We start from the raw sequence: 16,161 nt of genomic DNA, 5'->3' as shown, positions 1-16,161 counted from the left end.
AAAAGTAGGTTTTAATTTTATCGAGTTTCTAAAGTATACAGCTCAATTTAAATTCTACACGTGATTTTTACGTTGCCAGGTGTTTGGCTGATTATGCATGTGCCGTATGGAAGACCGACGGGCGTACTCCATCGATCGTTTTGTAAATAAATCGTTAAATTGTAAAGTGTATTACCGTATTTCCGATTCTGGTTACACTTTGCCTCGACTTTTTATATCGTGATCGATACAATTGCGTGTTGTGTTTATTGGCAATTATATTGTAAATGATATCTTTAGAAAACCCATTTATGTTCTCCATGCTCGTTGCGATTCGCTCGTATCACTTTCATCTCCCATCTACATCAATCGTACAGTTTCACCATAGTTATTAAGTTGTAATATTTCCATAAAAACTCGGCTAGCGCACTTTATTGTTGAATTTGTGCCATTATCACGGACTTTCCATCCGACAGTTCGATGTAATTAGTCACAGTGTGTCAGTTATCATTCAGCGTCTGGTGTGCGATTGGTCGGAGGCACCGGCGCCGGCGCATGCGCCCGAAGGCCGTTATGTCAATTACTTACTTCGATTCGTTACGAAAACCACTGGATAACTCCTAAATGTACCATGTCAAGTAGAAAGTTCTTTGTTTTGCATCTAGTGCACAATGCTCGACGTGAAACTGTTACGAATTTAGAATAGTTCGCCATATTTACGTACGAAATGCGAGGAGTTAACAAACTGGAACTTGTTTGTTGTCGTTCAGTTTAACAACGGTTTCTTTATTGACGCCGGTTCCAAGAAAGATACGTTAACCAAATTGTGAAATGGTCACAGGTAGTAAATCATTTATCAATGAAAGTTAGCTCGTTCGTGAGTCATCAGGTCTTTCGGTGATCGGTTCTGTGAGGATTCCCGGAAAGAAAAGGTCTATAAGAAAGTGAGTCATCGATGTTTGGTCGTTACTGGTACCTGTGTGGTGACGTCACTGCGCGGCAATGCGCACGCGCAGTTGGGGCGGTGTGTTTATGGTGTGTTGTGAATAACTGATCAATGTCTCAGTTGAGTTCGTTCGTTAAATTACAGGAATTTCTCATTGTCCACCTTTAACATTTGCGTTTTCTGTATTAGGTTTATTGTGTGCCATTGTAACGAGCTGGTTTGACTCATTGCTGTAACCGTTCTACATGTTTTAGTTATGTAAGGTCAGATTGCGAGAATTTTCTCAAGTCGATGAGGCACCTATGTTGTTGTATCAAGACATCTATGACCAGTTTCCTCATACATCTCAGTCTGAAGTAGCTGCCTCTTATCTACAAGATCTAGTTATTTCGAAACTCAAACCGCTTCTGCAACAACCCTGAAGCGCGAAGCTGTATCCTACAAAGAACCATTGATAACTTAATCCGAGGGTTTCCTCACTACAAATAACATATCACATCGTATTAAAATTCAAAGTAAACACTAATACGCTCTGCACTTACGGATGCCCATTGAAATCACACGGTAACAGCCTATTGTTCTCGATTTATCATTTGAAAAGCAACGCAAGGTACCTGATGATAGGGTGCAATTTGGTATGTTCTTGAACAGTGAATCTCGGAGTACTGTCGCAAGATTAACCTCGCCGCCCACGCATTGTCTGTGCCAGTGTTACGTGGCTACGTATAATGCGGAGGCTTTTTTACACCCTGTTCTAAGAACTGGAACATCGTGATGGCATCTTCTATGGTATAATGCTAGGTGAACTATTGTACGGTCCGGCTATTTACAAATATCGCGAATGGTTCCCATGACTGTCGTATTCTACAAATCGCTGCTTATTTTAATTTCTAAATGATTTTTTTCTACAATTAACTATTTCCGCTGTCATGATTTGCTGTTTGGTAGGCCCAGTTTGCTTAGAAGACCATTCCATACATGCGTCATACATCATTATAGATTTAAGCAAGTGTTGTTTACAAAGATGTTAATATAAAGATGTGATGTGCCACCTGAGACACCTAAAATAAATAAACAAATTACTAGTTAACACACAATGGACAATGATTATAAACATAGGCACTAAACAATGCTCAGTATTGTAGTATGACTATGTTAGAACTAACTACTTTCTCATTCTATAATAGCAACATTATAGGACAGTAAAACACTTATTTCTTTAACAGAAATATTGCTCGATTTCCAAGATAGGCAGTAGGTTGTATTTTTCTAAAGTTGACTGTTCCTAACACTATAATTTAGCAGCACTAGTCCCTGTAATCTGTACATTGTATGATAATTGTGTGATGACGTAAAAATCTCATGCACCATGAGATTTCCACCGGATCTTCTCAGTAAAGGTCGCCGTATAATTCCGTAGTTTCGGTGCAATTTCATAAAAAAAAACAATGTATAAATTCTGCTTTTGTTCTTAAAGTTACTAGTTAGACATTTATGCTAGTTTTAGGATTCATTCATTCATTCATATCGTATGGTTAGTGGTCAACCTAGTGTCAAAGTTGTTCAAGCCGCCCGTAAGGCCTTTGACATGGCTTAACGACTGTTATCTTAGTAGACAACAACCGGGACCGACTTTTTACGTGCCCTCCGAAGCACGGAGACGCCCAGCTCAAATACCACTATGCGGTCACCCATCTATAGAATGACCGCGCCAACGGTTGCTTAACCCACAGATCGTTTACCGACCGGTGAGCGCAACTGGCTACGGGCGCCTCAGTTTTAGGATTAACATGTTACAGAAATCGGTGAACCGTTTGACGTGTATATCCGATGCGCGTGCGCACACATTGCGCGGTGTTGAGTAATTTTATTGAATATAGAGAAACTTTCGATACGTACAGAGTTATTTATATGTGTATTATTTGATACACCCCTATATATTCAACTAAACGGAGGACTCATCCTTTAATTGATGGTTAATTGGCGATCAATCAGTTTGGTGTCAAAGCCCGACCCTCTCCTATTTCAGGGGAAGACATATGCCGCTTTTTTAGGCTTTTCTTGCTGTTACTGCTCAGCCAAGTATGATAAACTCATATCTTACGCCAATCTGTTATTTACTCAATCAAATAAAAAAGGTCTATAAAGTACATACGAAGTTGTAAGTCGTTAGAAGTGAACGTGGCTGGTAATCATCAGTTCCTTGTTGTTTTTGTATTGTAATACTGAAAGCTGGGTTTTTATCATTATACGGATTAACTGGCAGTCACGTTCTGGCGCAGCGTGGGTGGACGCCGTGGACGGTACCCAAAGTAGAAAGGCTTTGCAAGAGTAAGGTGTAACAATGAGCTGTTATTATTCATATGTTTTAAGACCTGGTTTCTTCGTATTTTTACGTAGTTTCTGGAGCATATAAAGTCGAAAAGTGTTAAAAGTAGTTCAAGCTTTTGTTATTTATTTTAAAGTAAAATTTAGTCTGCAATAGTTCAAGTGCGTTGTACTCGTAACCGACGGTATTATATGGCAAGGGAAGATTGTAACGATCGTACCAAGTAGCGATTTTTGGTCTCTGCCTACGCCGATGAGAAAAGGGCGTGATATAATGTATTTAACTATGGTAAATTCATACCAGACTGAACTTGTACTGCAGAAACCACCAATATTTTATTATGGTGTCAGTGAAATTAATTATTACAAGTCTAACCAAGAAGTTATTTTTATACACTTCGGCGAATGTAAATCCATTTATAGTAACCATTAAATACGTCGTTTTGCTATATAAAACGTCAATTTAGGCGAGACGATAAGAACCAGGCCAATTACGTGCTATCGACGACTTATTCATTAGTTGCGGTTATAAGTTGTGTAAGTTTATTAACTTTGGATAATGGTATGATTATCAGGACCCCAATAATAGAAGAAATAAAATAATCAAATAATTTGAGGAGATATTATATACATATTTTCTTATCAAACGTAATTTCGATTACTGCTTTCTATAAGCTGCTAGCTTGTCGAAGCCCACGTATGTAAACTGACCCTAATTTCCAAATTACTTACATATTGTAACATTCGAAGAATTTGCCGAAAGCCCATAAACATCGCACTGAACGGTTCTGTCAAATGCAATGCTCAAGACCCACTTGCGATACATATTTCGACTGTTGAGAAAGCCGTGAAACCGTTGACTTCCAAACCTACTTTGAATAACGAACTCCCATAATGTGTTTTGGTTCGTTACAAACTTTACTTACAAATATAATTCGGGTCTTCTTCGTCTGCATAGACACCTGTACAAGGAGTAGTTTTAACTCAGCCACTCCTTTTCTGTAAGGAAACAGCCAGCAGAAGACTTTTGAAATGCATTTTTACTTACTGATTTTTCTACTAGTTCAGAATAAGTAGACCACACATATTATCTTAACCAAGAATCAATAACCACCTTGCACTGACACAAAGTGACCACCTTTCCAATCATAATCTTCAAGTGTTAATCTATCGATACAAAAACTAGCGGTGTTGAATCAGTGTGGAGCTGTCGACAGTGGATCTAATGAACATGGTCATTACTGTGGTCGATCTCGTGACGAATCGATTGTAACGAGATTACTGAGAGCGCGTGCCGCCTGCGCCCCTCGCCCTGCACGCGTACCCGTCCACCCGTCACCCGTCACCCGGGCTGTACTCACTGGACATAGACACACACGACGCCATCACACATGACACGATTGATACTCTGTCTATAGCATTGTCCCCCCTTTTGCCATGTTATATTAAAGTATTGCAAAAGCTAGTAAATGCACATTTAGTTTGGAAAAATGGCTAAGCTGGTGGTAGTTCTGGTGTCTAACAAATATTGCCTTATATATTTTTTTAAAAGACTAAGAATTGCTCTTGTGCCGCGTCGGGGACTTTTACAAACAACGGACACTAGGTGCCGAAATTTAGGTGTCTAGATATGTAGTTTTCTTTTCTAATGCTAAAGGCAAACATGTCTTCGTATACAAATAAGTCCAGCACGTAGAATTTTGATACAGATCACCTAATCCTCATTATAATTACATGTGCTGCAACCCACACGCGTCACTGTATACCTACAGCGTGGCATCAATGTGTTCTAACTAATTGGATCGTATTCACAACACGATAATGTCGGTCAAAGAACTCTGCCGGTGACATTGGCACATCCATTACTTTTACTCCTCCTACAACTCGTATGGTTTCAGTATCGCTTTGTTCTGTTCTATGGGAATAACGGTGTCTTCTGGAAAGTGGACACCATTCAAAGCTGAATTGAGAGAAATTAGTGTACATCGTTATATGACATGATAATTAGTTGAAGAACAATGGTAGCGTCTTGGTAATAAGAGGTTACAACTAATTTAATTTGTGAAAAGAGCCGACTTGATGACGGGAGTATGTAATCTTTTGACTTGTAATAATTATAATAGTAGCCCTGTTGCAGATCATTAGGATAGCGGAAAGATCGGTAGTTTTGCTCCCTAGATACTTGATTTTCGGTCTTCTATTTGTGTTTCGTAAAAGGTATCATCTAATCATCTAATAATAATATAATTAATCAATTAGGGTCTTACAGTCTTTATGAGCACTTACCGCATTTCAAGAGAAAAAGAGACCTCATTCGAGGCTTCAATTACTTCTACAGCTAGTCTTATTTAATTGGAATACCTTCCAAGATCACAGCAATTACGACCACATCAAATTGAATGTTGTACATTGATTGCATACAAGCTCTAGTCTCAAATCACTGGTGGTTAGACACCGACCGATTCAGGCCAGGAGTAAGTCGTGGCGCTCGTGACAATCTCCTTTGTGCAATGTGTGTGCAACTCATTCACGCGTTGCCTCATATTTACATACGATGTTTATCATTTTAGCATAGTGCAGTAGATACTTTCTTTTTCATTCATGTTTCGAGTATATCTCGAAAAACGAGTACATACATATACAATCACGCCTTCTTCCCATACAAACTTCCGATACGAACCTTACGAACTTTCGTCCGATAAGAAGGAAAGGAGAGACATCTTGTCATTCAGGACCGCCGGTTACAAGTACAACGTACCTGACCTTTTTTCAAGACATCATCGATTTGATCTGGGTATGTCTTTCTAGGACGTTCCCTCCCGGTGTTACCATTTATCTCGGAATTGTCCTGTTAAAATGTGTATAGAGGCTATATGAAAGTGCTACTCTAAAAGAAATTGTCCAAATTAAAATTTGACCACTGCGATCAAAATGTGCAACAAAGAACCAGTTGTGTTCGTCAGATGGGCTAAATATTTAAAAAAGTATCCAAAATATAAATGTTAATGTGTGATATCGAACGGTGTGTACCAAATACTTGGTGTATCGGTGTCAGTGCAGTCACGCCATGAGTTGGGGGCTGCGGGTCGGGCGGAGTCGTGCGGCTATAGTGCATGTACGTATACGGTCACTCTAGTCTAGGTAGATAGGATATAAATTGGGCCCCGGACAGAGCCAGCCTAGCCCGGCCGCCCTGGAGAATGTTGGCCGCTCTCACTGGTAGCTGGAGTAAGTCTTAGGCGATAGCGTGGTAACAAACGCATCAAACTCTTATAAAAGGTAAAACAATAGTGTCTGTCAATCAGCTGCGCTTTGTTGATTCATACAATCTAAACTGAAAGTTGTGATTACTTACTGCCTCTAGATCCCAGGTGATAAATACTTGACAAATATCTGTTCACATGTGCAACTAAGTGCGTCATGTTTAAATTTAACGATTTTTCAAAAAGCATTAATTCGTTTCATTCTTATTTAACACGAATGAAATCTTTCTCACACTTCATAGGTCCCTACAAAAAACACGAACACTTGAAAATGTTTAAAACACTTGACTTTTCACCAAATGTTTAACACTTGAGGCACAGCTCATCGCAAATCTATTTCTTTGTCTAGTTTATTTTATTGCGTTGTCTCGGCCCCGTTGTTAATCAGGGTTTAAAAACGTGCTGGGTTAAAGATCACATCTGTGTGCTGAGCACTGCTGAGCAGTGAGCAGTGAAAGGCGCTGTAATCCATTTTCCTCGACGTTCGGTGTCAGCGGCGCGTGGTGACACTATGATACACTTTGATATTTATTGTTATGTAAATAGATTTCCCTTAATACTATTTTATGTAAGTTTTGCTTACGACATTAAGAATGATCTGCGTAGCGTGAAAGTATATTTTTAATAAAAAAAGCTTTTTGTATAAGAGAACCTAGGAAAGGACCTTATTTGCGGGTTATTTTAGGTTTTCACGAATATTTTCAAAAAGGTACACCTAGTTCTACTTTAAAACTGTGGGCACTACATATGGGTTCTCACGATTCAAAAATATTGTTTCTGAATATACCAAACCGCTTTGACTAGTTTCTGACATCAATACAGTTCATGCTTCTTTATTCCTTCTATTCCGTATACATAAGCTTAACGTAAGGCTTTAAAACTCGCTGGTAATTCGCTAATGACTTGCACCGGTCGCAGTGACCCGGTTTCGTTGACGCTGTACCTAAGCGCCTGTATGCAACGCGGCGTTTATTCCCGCGTATCGAACTGTTTGCACAACTTGCACACACTGCCACTACACATACTGCACATTGCACACACAGACCAGCGCACTGTAATATGCATGTTACAGTTGCATGTAATTTCAGGCGAACTAAGTTGAGATGAGGCAACTGTTACTGAAATCGCGGTTTGGCTTATTCAATTGCAGTTTGATTTAGGTTAATGAAAAAGTAATCGCACTGTTACAGTCGCGTACTCGCGTACAAACGCCGATGCAACACATTAGAAGATGCCAATAACCACCTAACCATCTCATTTTTTTTAAACCTTTTACTGTCCCACTGCAGGGCAAGGGTCTCCTCCCAGATAAGGGGGAGGGGTTAGGCCTTGAGTTCACCACGCTGGCTAAGTACGGGCCACCTCATGGATTTGATATTATATTCTATATCCTATTCTTTGTCTGTCGTACCAAACATGTGGCTTCCTAATGTAACATGGAGGATTCCGGCCTAGCATCTTTGAGCATCCATCTTAACAATATGCTTTCTTTGTTTCAGCGTTCTGTGTGTTGGTGGCGACGTGCGCGCTGTGGCCCGGCGCCCGCGCCGCCGCCCCGCTGGGCCCCTCCGACCGGCCCGAGGCCTACTTCAACGGCAGCTCCTACATACGCCTCCCCAGACCCATCTCATTCAAACAACTCGTTGGACTCAGCTTCAGGACATGTGAGGGTAAGTCAACAAGCAAATACCATCTCTATGGAGTTTCTAGGGAAGGGGAATTGTCGTTATTATGTGCCTCGTAAACGACTTTCATCGAATCTTCTATAATCGTAGCTAAACTATAATTTGTTAGGATCTAATATAAAAAGAACTTAACACATTACCCTTCACTCTAACCCATTGTATTGGGCAAGCCCAAAAAAGACCGTTGTAATATCAATTTGAAATTAAGTACTCCTGTAGGCATTTTATCCAGTAGGCAGTAATTTTGAAATAACGGCCTACGTGCTGCCTGTAACCAGTTCTTACTCTCAATATTTGGTTCAAAAGAAATGCCCATCATTTATTCCCTGTGGCGATGCTCAAAAACTGGCGTAAGTGACAAAAAGTGCAGCAGCTCCCGTCGAGAGGCATCAATCATAATGGTGCACGAGTCATTACTGTCGCCGGCCGGTGCGCGTTTTTGCCGGGTATTACGCGAAACGCACGCATTACTGCATTACTGCACGCTCGCATGTTCTCAGAACCGCTGGGATTAGTTGCTGACCATGCATTTGTTCTTGACACTATGTACGTACATATGTTTTTAAAGCAAAACACATACCTTGTACATCTAGGTGTTCTTGTCATTCCTTGCTGACCTCCTCAACTAATAAGATTCCATAATAAGAGAGATTTTCCATCAACATTGTAATTTGTCTCCAAGTCTGTTACACGGTGGATTTGCGTATCTGATTGTTCATTATATCACCGCTTCAAAGTTCCGTATTATAATTCTAAAAGGCCTACATTCGCAATAGTATTAGTCATGCAAAATCATTAAAATTTATAAAGATATGCAACACTACGCCCGTTGGATTAATATTCAAGGTTGAGTCCTCCAATTGTTCGCAGAATTAGTATCTAGTAACGTAGAGATACGGGTACCCCCTCTTTGTCTTTGCTGCTTTACACCTCTTCAAGACTGAAACCAAAAGTGTGTAAAGTTTATAAAGACCTGAGGAAGACATGGACGTGCTTAAAACTGGCATTTACTGGTCACAGAAGCATGGCAACTTGCAAAGCAATAAATGTATGTGCGCGTCGTAATTTTAAAGTTATGAGTCTCTATAAATTGACTCTAAAGTCTCAGTAATAACATCTATAGAAAAAACGCGACTGATTGCCTCTGTACATGGTGTATCAAAACACAAGTAATGTTCAGTTGGTGTTGTGTTGTGCGCGTGCTCCGGCGGCCATTGCCGCGACAGTTACGTCACAGAGATCACGCACGCGCCGTGCACGCCGCCTCCCGGACCGGTTGTAAAGCCTACTGCCTAACGCTCTCGTAATATCATTGTGATTGAGAGAAAGGTACACATCTACCATTGATTACATGTGTGTAGTACCGGCGAAGGCATCACCTTTTGAAATATCCTTCTACTCTAAGCGCAACGCAAGCAATAGCTGAGAATCTTTTAAATACAAAGACAAACTAGGTATAAAATGATTCTGAATGTAAATTAGTACTTTTAAGTATCGCTTTGATTGATATATGCTTCTGTCTTTGCAAGCGAAACTCCCGCTGTTAACAATATCTTCAAGAGTAGGGGACCTAGGTAGATACCCCAGTATCTTAACAATCTAAAAAACTACGTTAATTTTCCTATTCAAAAAGACCATATAATATCTAATTAGTATACATACTTCTATTCCCTATAGATTACATAATTTGTCGTTTGTAAAGTATGTTGTTTATAAGGTCGTAGAGAACATAATGTGTCCTTTATCACATTCATTTATAGTGATTGTGCGATGTGTTGCGGTTTTAACCTAACACGCCTAAGACAAGTTCTATCGATCACATGATGATGGAGCTGTGCGTCATACACTCCATCGTAGTTATATTGAGGAAAACCTGTATGGCGCGGATTTATGATTATATCGCAATCACATGGAGGTTTTAATGAGAATTTGTTGAAGCTAATTAAAAGTTTAATCACGATTTGTAGGTGAGATATGAGATCATAACGAACAGTATTACATATTTAAGGACTGCAATAAGAAATCTCTCTTCTAAGAAATGTACTGTCTGGGTTTCATGATACCCGATACCAATGTCAAAAAACCATTTTTTTTTTATTTTAAACCTGCCCTAACATAGGACAATGAAAATCTGCGGTGGTCATTTTGAGTGGCCGTACTAATTGTGAGAAGAAACCGATTATTTGACGACAATTTAATCTATCTGTATTTGTATCTCTACTATCTATCTACTGATGTTACCCTCCAGTATGTGTAGTTGTTTATTCTTACACTATATAATCGTCATCGTTCATTTTGCTATTCATCTCACACATTCATTTTGTTTCATTCATTCAGCTGACTCCGGAAACTCATCTTGTGATGCATTAGGTACATTTCACTTTCATAGTAGATGCTAGATATAGCTAGAACACTAATATTGTATTATAAAAATATTATATCACAATTTTAGCTAACAGAGTCGATTGAGGATACATATTACTTGACTCTACCTTCTTTTTCTCGTGTGGCAAGAACTTACAGCAGTGCTGTTATAAAAAGCAAGAAAAATCTTCTAAGGAGTCTTCTTTTAAAGTTAAAATAGATAATGTACGGGTCTCAAAAGCCTTATAAGTATGTTTAGCACTTGGCAATATCATTATTTAGACGTCATCACATTACACGATACCGTTAGTGTCATGTCCATTCACGAAATGTCATCAAGGAGTGTTGTCGCCGCGTCTTCAACCGTTATGTGTACTGTACATACTGTACATACGTACCTGTAGGTGAAAGGTCACACACCACGGCACATTTGGAACTGTTATGTTCTCTTTGAAGCAAATACGGTAGTACTTAAGATGTTTACGCCATATTAATATATCGTAGGCCTTGCTAACTAAACGTTACATTTAAGAAGAGGTACTAAGAAAAGAATCTGACATGATTATTGAATAACGGTTTTGATGACAAGGAAGAGGTTTCCTGCTTTTAGTGGTCTCTTTCTGTCTCTTCCATGCTATGAATCCTATTTGGTAGCGTGGTCAGCCCTTCTGATCTTTCTCCCCCACTTCACTCTGCCTTGGACATCGTCTTTGGAAACTTCTGACTCACTCATAGCTTTCTGCACTATAGTTTTCCATCTTGTTTTGGGACGACCTCCAGATCTACAGATCACCAGGGAGGGAAAACTGTAGAGCCTTGTTTCCTACGTAGTCTGCTGACCTAATGTTCAATTAGCAATTTATGTTTGACCTTTACCTGTTGTTTTGCAGGAGGTGAACTTTTCGCCCAAAGGTACGAGGGCTACACGCTGCGCGTGAGTGCCTTGTTCGAGAAGGTGGTGGTGCAGTGGACGCGGCCCAACGAGCCCCCTCGGGAAGTGGGGCTGGGGAAGGAGACCCTCGACAACCGCTGGCACTGGGTCGCGCTGCGCTACAGACCCAACCCGCCCTCGCTGCTGCTTGAAGTCGATAAGGAAACACAGGTATAATCATTTATCACATGTATTTAGTACATCTCCTTAAAGCAGTAATTTTGTATTTGAATTCGAGCAGCATATTTTGCAGCTGTAGAGGTTCTACTACGATTTCCGTGATATTCTTTCCATCTTTATAAAGATAAGTATCCGTGTCACAAATATTAGGATTTATGAACTGAAAAACAAACTTTTTATATTGAGATAATATCTACTGTCGTGTGAGAACAATAACTTGAGAATGTTTCACGTCACGTCATTTGTCGATGACTTTATGAACTCTTTGTTGAATGTTTTCACGTGAAGGTCCCAGCTGCGGCAACAAATCATTATGTTCACATTATTATATTGGAACAGTTGACAGTATTCATCGTTATGCAATAAAACCTCTGATCTGTAGGCAGTAATGTTTTAACATTGACATTACACGTGCTCGTTGCCAATTATATAAAAATCGCACCGGTATATGAAAATGAAGGTTAATTTGTTTACAATAATTACGTGATATTTGCATCAAAATCACTGCTTAATCAGGTTTTTTAGGAGGCCTAGTTTATTTTGTTTCTTATTTATTTCGCAACACAGTAATTACGCATTTTTTATGATTAGACCTGCATATCCTGGTTCACGCACTTACATATTTAGCTATCGACAAAAATTTTATCAACTTTTCATCACCATTTATCTTCCGACTGGAATGATTATTGTTGACTTTGACTTACAGCTATGAGAGGTTTTTGGGGCGTTGATCCCGTTTTGTATCAAAAGCCAGTACCGTTTACTTTTGGGTCCTCTCTTGAAATGAGGGAGAGTCTGTCAGTGAGTCCAGAGACTTTTACATATAACGTCAAATTATACTTATATTGTGATCAAAAGTCCCCAATCCGCACTTGGCCAGTTTGGCGGACTCAAGGCCTAACCCCTCCCTCATTACGGGTGGGGACCCTTGCCTAGCAGTGTGACATTAATGGATTAAATTTATTATTATTTTAATTTATTAATTGTGATCAAACTTGTCGTAGGTGATATCAAACGTGACATGGAACCTGGAACTGCAATCACTGGGCGCGCTGGAGTCAGTGGGCGCGGTGCTGGTGGTAGGCGGCGTGTTCAGCGGCTGCATCCTCGAGGGGCCGCAGCTGGAGTTCCACGCCACCGGCTCGCAGATACGCAACGTGCAGTTCGGACATTGCCCGCTTACTACTGATGATTGTAAGCACAATTTTATAAACGTTATTATTTTAATGTAGTAATTAATGGATACGTGAAAACTTTGGATGGTAATGGAACTGCGTAGGACAGTTACCACATGCTCCTCTCATAAGCATCTCTATTTTTGCGTGAAAATACCAGAGTATATGAGCTTATAATATCTATGTTTCATTTTGGGCTTACATAGTACATACACTTACATAGGTACCGAACAGACAAAAGAAAAACAATTAATTTGTAATAATTCAGTGTTATTACAGTAATTATTTATGATTTAAACAAAATACCAGTTTCTGGTGACTTGCGTTAATTATGCTGATTTGAGATTCCTCTTCCTAAAAGAAAATATCACCTTTTTATGATTTACAAGTTTATCTATAATTTTCTTAACTCTGATTAATCACTTAATAAAACCAATTAGGGAAACAAACCGCACAATTAATAATATAATATTCATAACATTTCCTTGTGTGGACTTCCTGCATACACTTGCGGCCGGTACATTAGGCGCACACAAAATAATATATATTAATACGATTGTTTTTGTATAAGGTATCGACAGAAAGGACGTGCTTCGTATCCCGCCCAAAGACCACTGCTACAACGAGCCGTGCATGCGACACGGGACTTGTATATCACGACATGACAGGTACAGTATTATTACTTAAACAAAACAAACTATCAAATGCCTTTTTGAGACATGCAAGGGGAATAGTGAACTTTATCCAGTTATAGTATTGCGCTTGAAACAGGGATCGTGTGCAAAAGAGCTTCTTTGGAAAGATCACGCAGTCTGCGTAGTTCTGGACACTTCCAAAGTCCTGAGAACTCGAGATGAAGTGGCTATACGAATGGAGCTACTGATTGTTGATGTGCAAATTTCTAATCCAAAAGCTTGCACCTTCTGGGCTCCCTCTTCCAGAAGAAGTTTCAAATGTATCTAAGAAACTGTTTTCCTACATTACTATAAGTGTTGTAATATCAATAAATTCATTATACAATACCAAACAGAACTCTAAAATGTAGTGGAACTTACTTGACATTGCAGTGGTGTATCGCTACTTATACATTAAAGGAAAGCCGTATTGTTATGTGCCGTTGAGTTCATTGTGTTGTTAATTGTTTTACCGACGGTTTTGGACAGAAAGTTATTCCGTCAATAATAATATGATATCATAATCCTATGAGGATCGCTGATTGTTGGCAGCTCCTCGCATGATCAATTATTGTATCAACCACATTGTAAAACTTTTGGCGATTGAAAAGAGTGGCCGTGAGTTTCTCGCTAGCTCTTCTCATAAGGCTCTACCCCCTTTCCGAGCTAGTGGTAGATTCAGTAATTGTAACGACTATCATAAGTGTCAATATTTGACCTAAATGAATAAATGATTTGATTTTGATTTTGATTTTATAAGCAACTAATGGCTATGGAATGTTATACTTCATAAAATCGATGCTGTTTTCAACAAAATCACTTTTTGTAATACGAATTAGATTAGGTACGTACTTTAGCGTTCGATGACTTTAAATATTATGTTACGGATAGCATATTATTTTAAAGCAATATGCAGTCACAAGTCTAATAAATGTAAACTTAGTACTCTTCATTACTTCCGTTTACACTTTTGGGTATAAGGGGCATGATGTTATCTATGTATGTTGAAAACCCTTTTGGTTCTAGCAACTCAGCTAGCTGTATTCGAAGAAGTTCCATTGTTGTATTTAATTAAAATAATTGTGTTGGTTAGATATGAATGCCACTGCACGGCTCGGTACACGGGCAACAACTGCGAGGTGGACAAGGGCGACCCGTGCCTCTCATCACCGTGTCAGAACGGAGCGCGCTGCAAGGAGGACTCCAGAGGAGACTACTCTTGTATCTGCCCCCCACAGTATCATGGTAAGTTAACTTGGGACGTTGAGTGTAAACTTTACATTTTGATATTTTGTTGATCTCGTGTCTGCTTAGTTTGGGTTTGTCAGAGAGAGCAGATAGCCTGTGTGTAGGATATTCAATAAACTGTGCTTCAAACCTGCGTAGGTATACGAAGATGAGTATATGGGGAGCCAGATTATATGGATGAGTAATAAGAAACATAATATCTACGTGTAGAATATTGTCCTGTAGGTCATTTGTATTGGCCTTAAGTGTATTTCTACTAATAAGGAAAATGTTAATTAATGAATAGGTTAACCACAGAGTAATCGCTGTAAACTACAGATTTTTTAAGAAGATTAAGTTTTCCTGTTTGATTAAATCTGCGACTTTACCTACCCATTATATATTGTAGATTATGTTACTCTATTGTATTGTCATTGTGTGTGTGTCAGGTCCTTTCTGTGAGCTGGAGGTGTCGTTAGACCCGCTGTGCGTGGCAGGACCGTGCGTTAACAATGGCAGCTGTACCATGCCGCCCGGCGCTGATACATACGTCTGTGCTTGTCCACCAGGTAATAACACATTTATACTTCATATATAACATGTATTACTGTGAATATATTCTATAAAACTATGCTGTGATATATACCTTCCCTCGTGGGAATAAGGTAAAATCTAGGCAACATAAGATCGTTTACAACTTGACTCTAGGTAACCGAATAATGAGAAAACACTGCAAGATACTATTTTTATTTCTGCTATTGAAACAGGTAGCGTAAGTTTGCTTTGTTTATAAAGTCATTTCATTTGTTCATTTGGTTATATTCATCCATATACACATTATTTTGAAGCTTCGAGCTTACAAAGTTAGCACACATTCATCAACTCATATGTAAGGTGTCATACCTCACCGGTAGTGCTATAAGCTAGAGGTTCATGTGTGTGTGTGTAGGCTACACGGGTCGTAACTGCGAGACGGACGTGGACGAGTGCGTGGCGGCGGTGGGCGCCTGCCTCAACGGCGGCAAGTGCCAGGACGCTGTTAACAACTTCACCTGCGACTGTAGCGGCACCGGTATGTTTACATGATGTAATTACTATTTAGATTAGTTGATTGATCAAAAGTTATCTTTATTATATTTTTAAGGCTATTAGAATAGTATAATAAATTATAGGAGAAGAATTATTACATTTTGCTGCAGCTGTGTTTTATGTAATAGTTTCGCTTTTAAAATAGTTTTTGATAGGAAAAATCTTTCGTTAAATTAAATATTTAAAATGCTTGGAGGCTAAGTTATCAAAAATAAACATGAAATCAAAGTAAAAACTACTGGTTTATACAGCGAAGTATTGAATTATATCATTTTATAGATCACGTTATGAAATACCTTTAATTGTATCTAATAAATAGG

At 39.1% G+C, this 16,161-nt stretch overlaps 1 protein-coding gene across 1 annotated transcript in view; it reads left to right on the top strand.

Annotated features, from left to right (window-relative positions):
* Nucleotides 1-16,161, top strand: part of crb (cell polarity complex component crumbs) — a 63,859-nt gene that overhangs the window by 21,080 nt on the left and 26,618 nt on the right. The window contains exons 2-8 of the mRNA XM_076134182.1: nucleotides 8,016-8,186; nucleotides 11,456-11,667; nucleotides 12,681-12,870; nucleotides 13,423-13,519; nucleotides 14,619-14,770; nucleotides 15,202-15,321; nucleotides 15,702-15,824. Of these exons, the coding sequence (XP_075990297.1) occupies nucleotides 8,016-8,186; nucleotides 11,456-11,667; nucleotides 12,681-12,870; nucleotides 13,423-13,519; nucleotides 14,619-14,770; nucleotides 15,202-15,321; nucleotides 15,702-15,824 (1,065 nt within the window). The remainder of the gene's footprint in view (nucleotides 1-8,015; nucleotides 8,187-11,455; nucleotides 11,668-12,680; nucleotides 12,871-13,422; nucleotides 13,520-14,618; nucleotides 14,771-15,201; nucleotides 15,322-15,701; nucleotides 15,825-16,161) is intronic.

This window comes from Anticarsia gemmatalis, chromosome 2 (assembly GCF_050436995.1).
Source record: "Anticarsia gemmatalis isolate Benzon Research Colony breed Stoneville strain chromosome 2, ilAntGemm2 primary, whole genome shotgun sequence".
Classification (NCBI taxonomy): domain Eukaryota; kingdom Metazoa; phylum Arthropoda; class Insecta; order Lepidoptera; family Erebidae; genus Anticarsia; species Anticarsia gemmatalis.
This window is presented reverse-complemented; position numbering and strand designations above follow the sequence as displayed.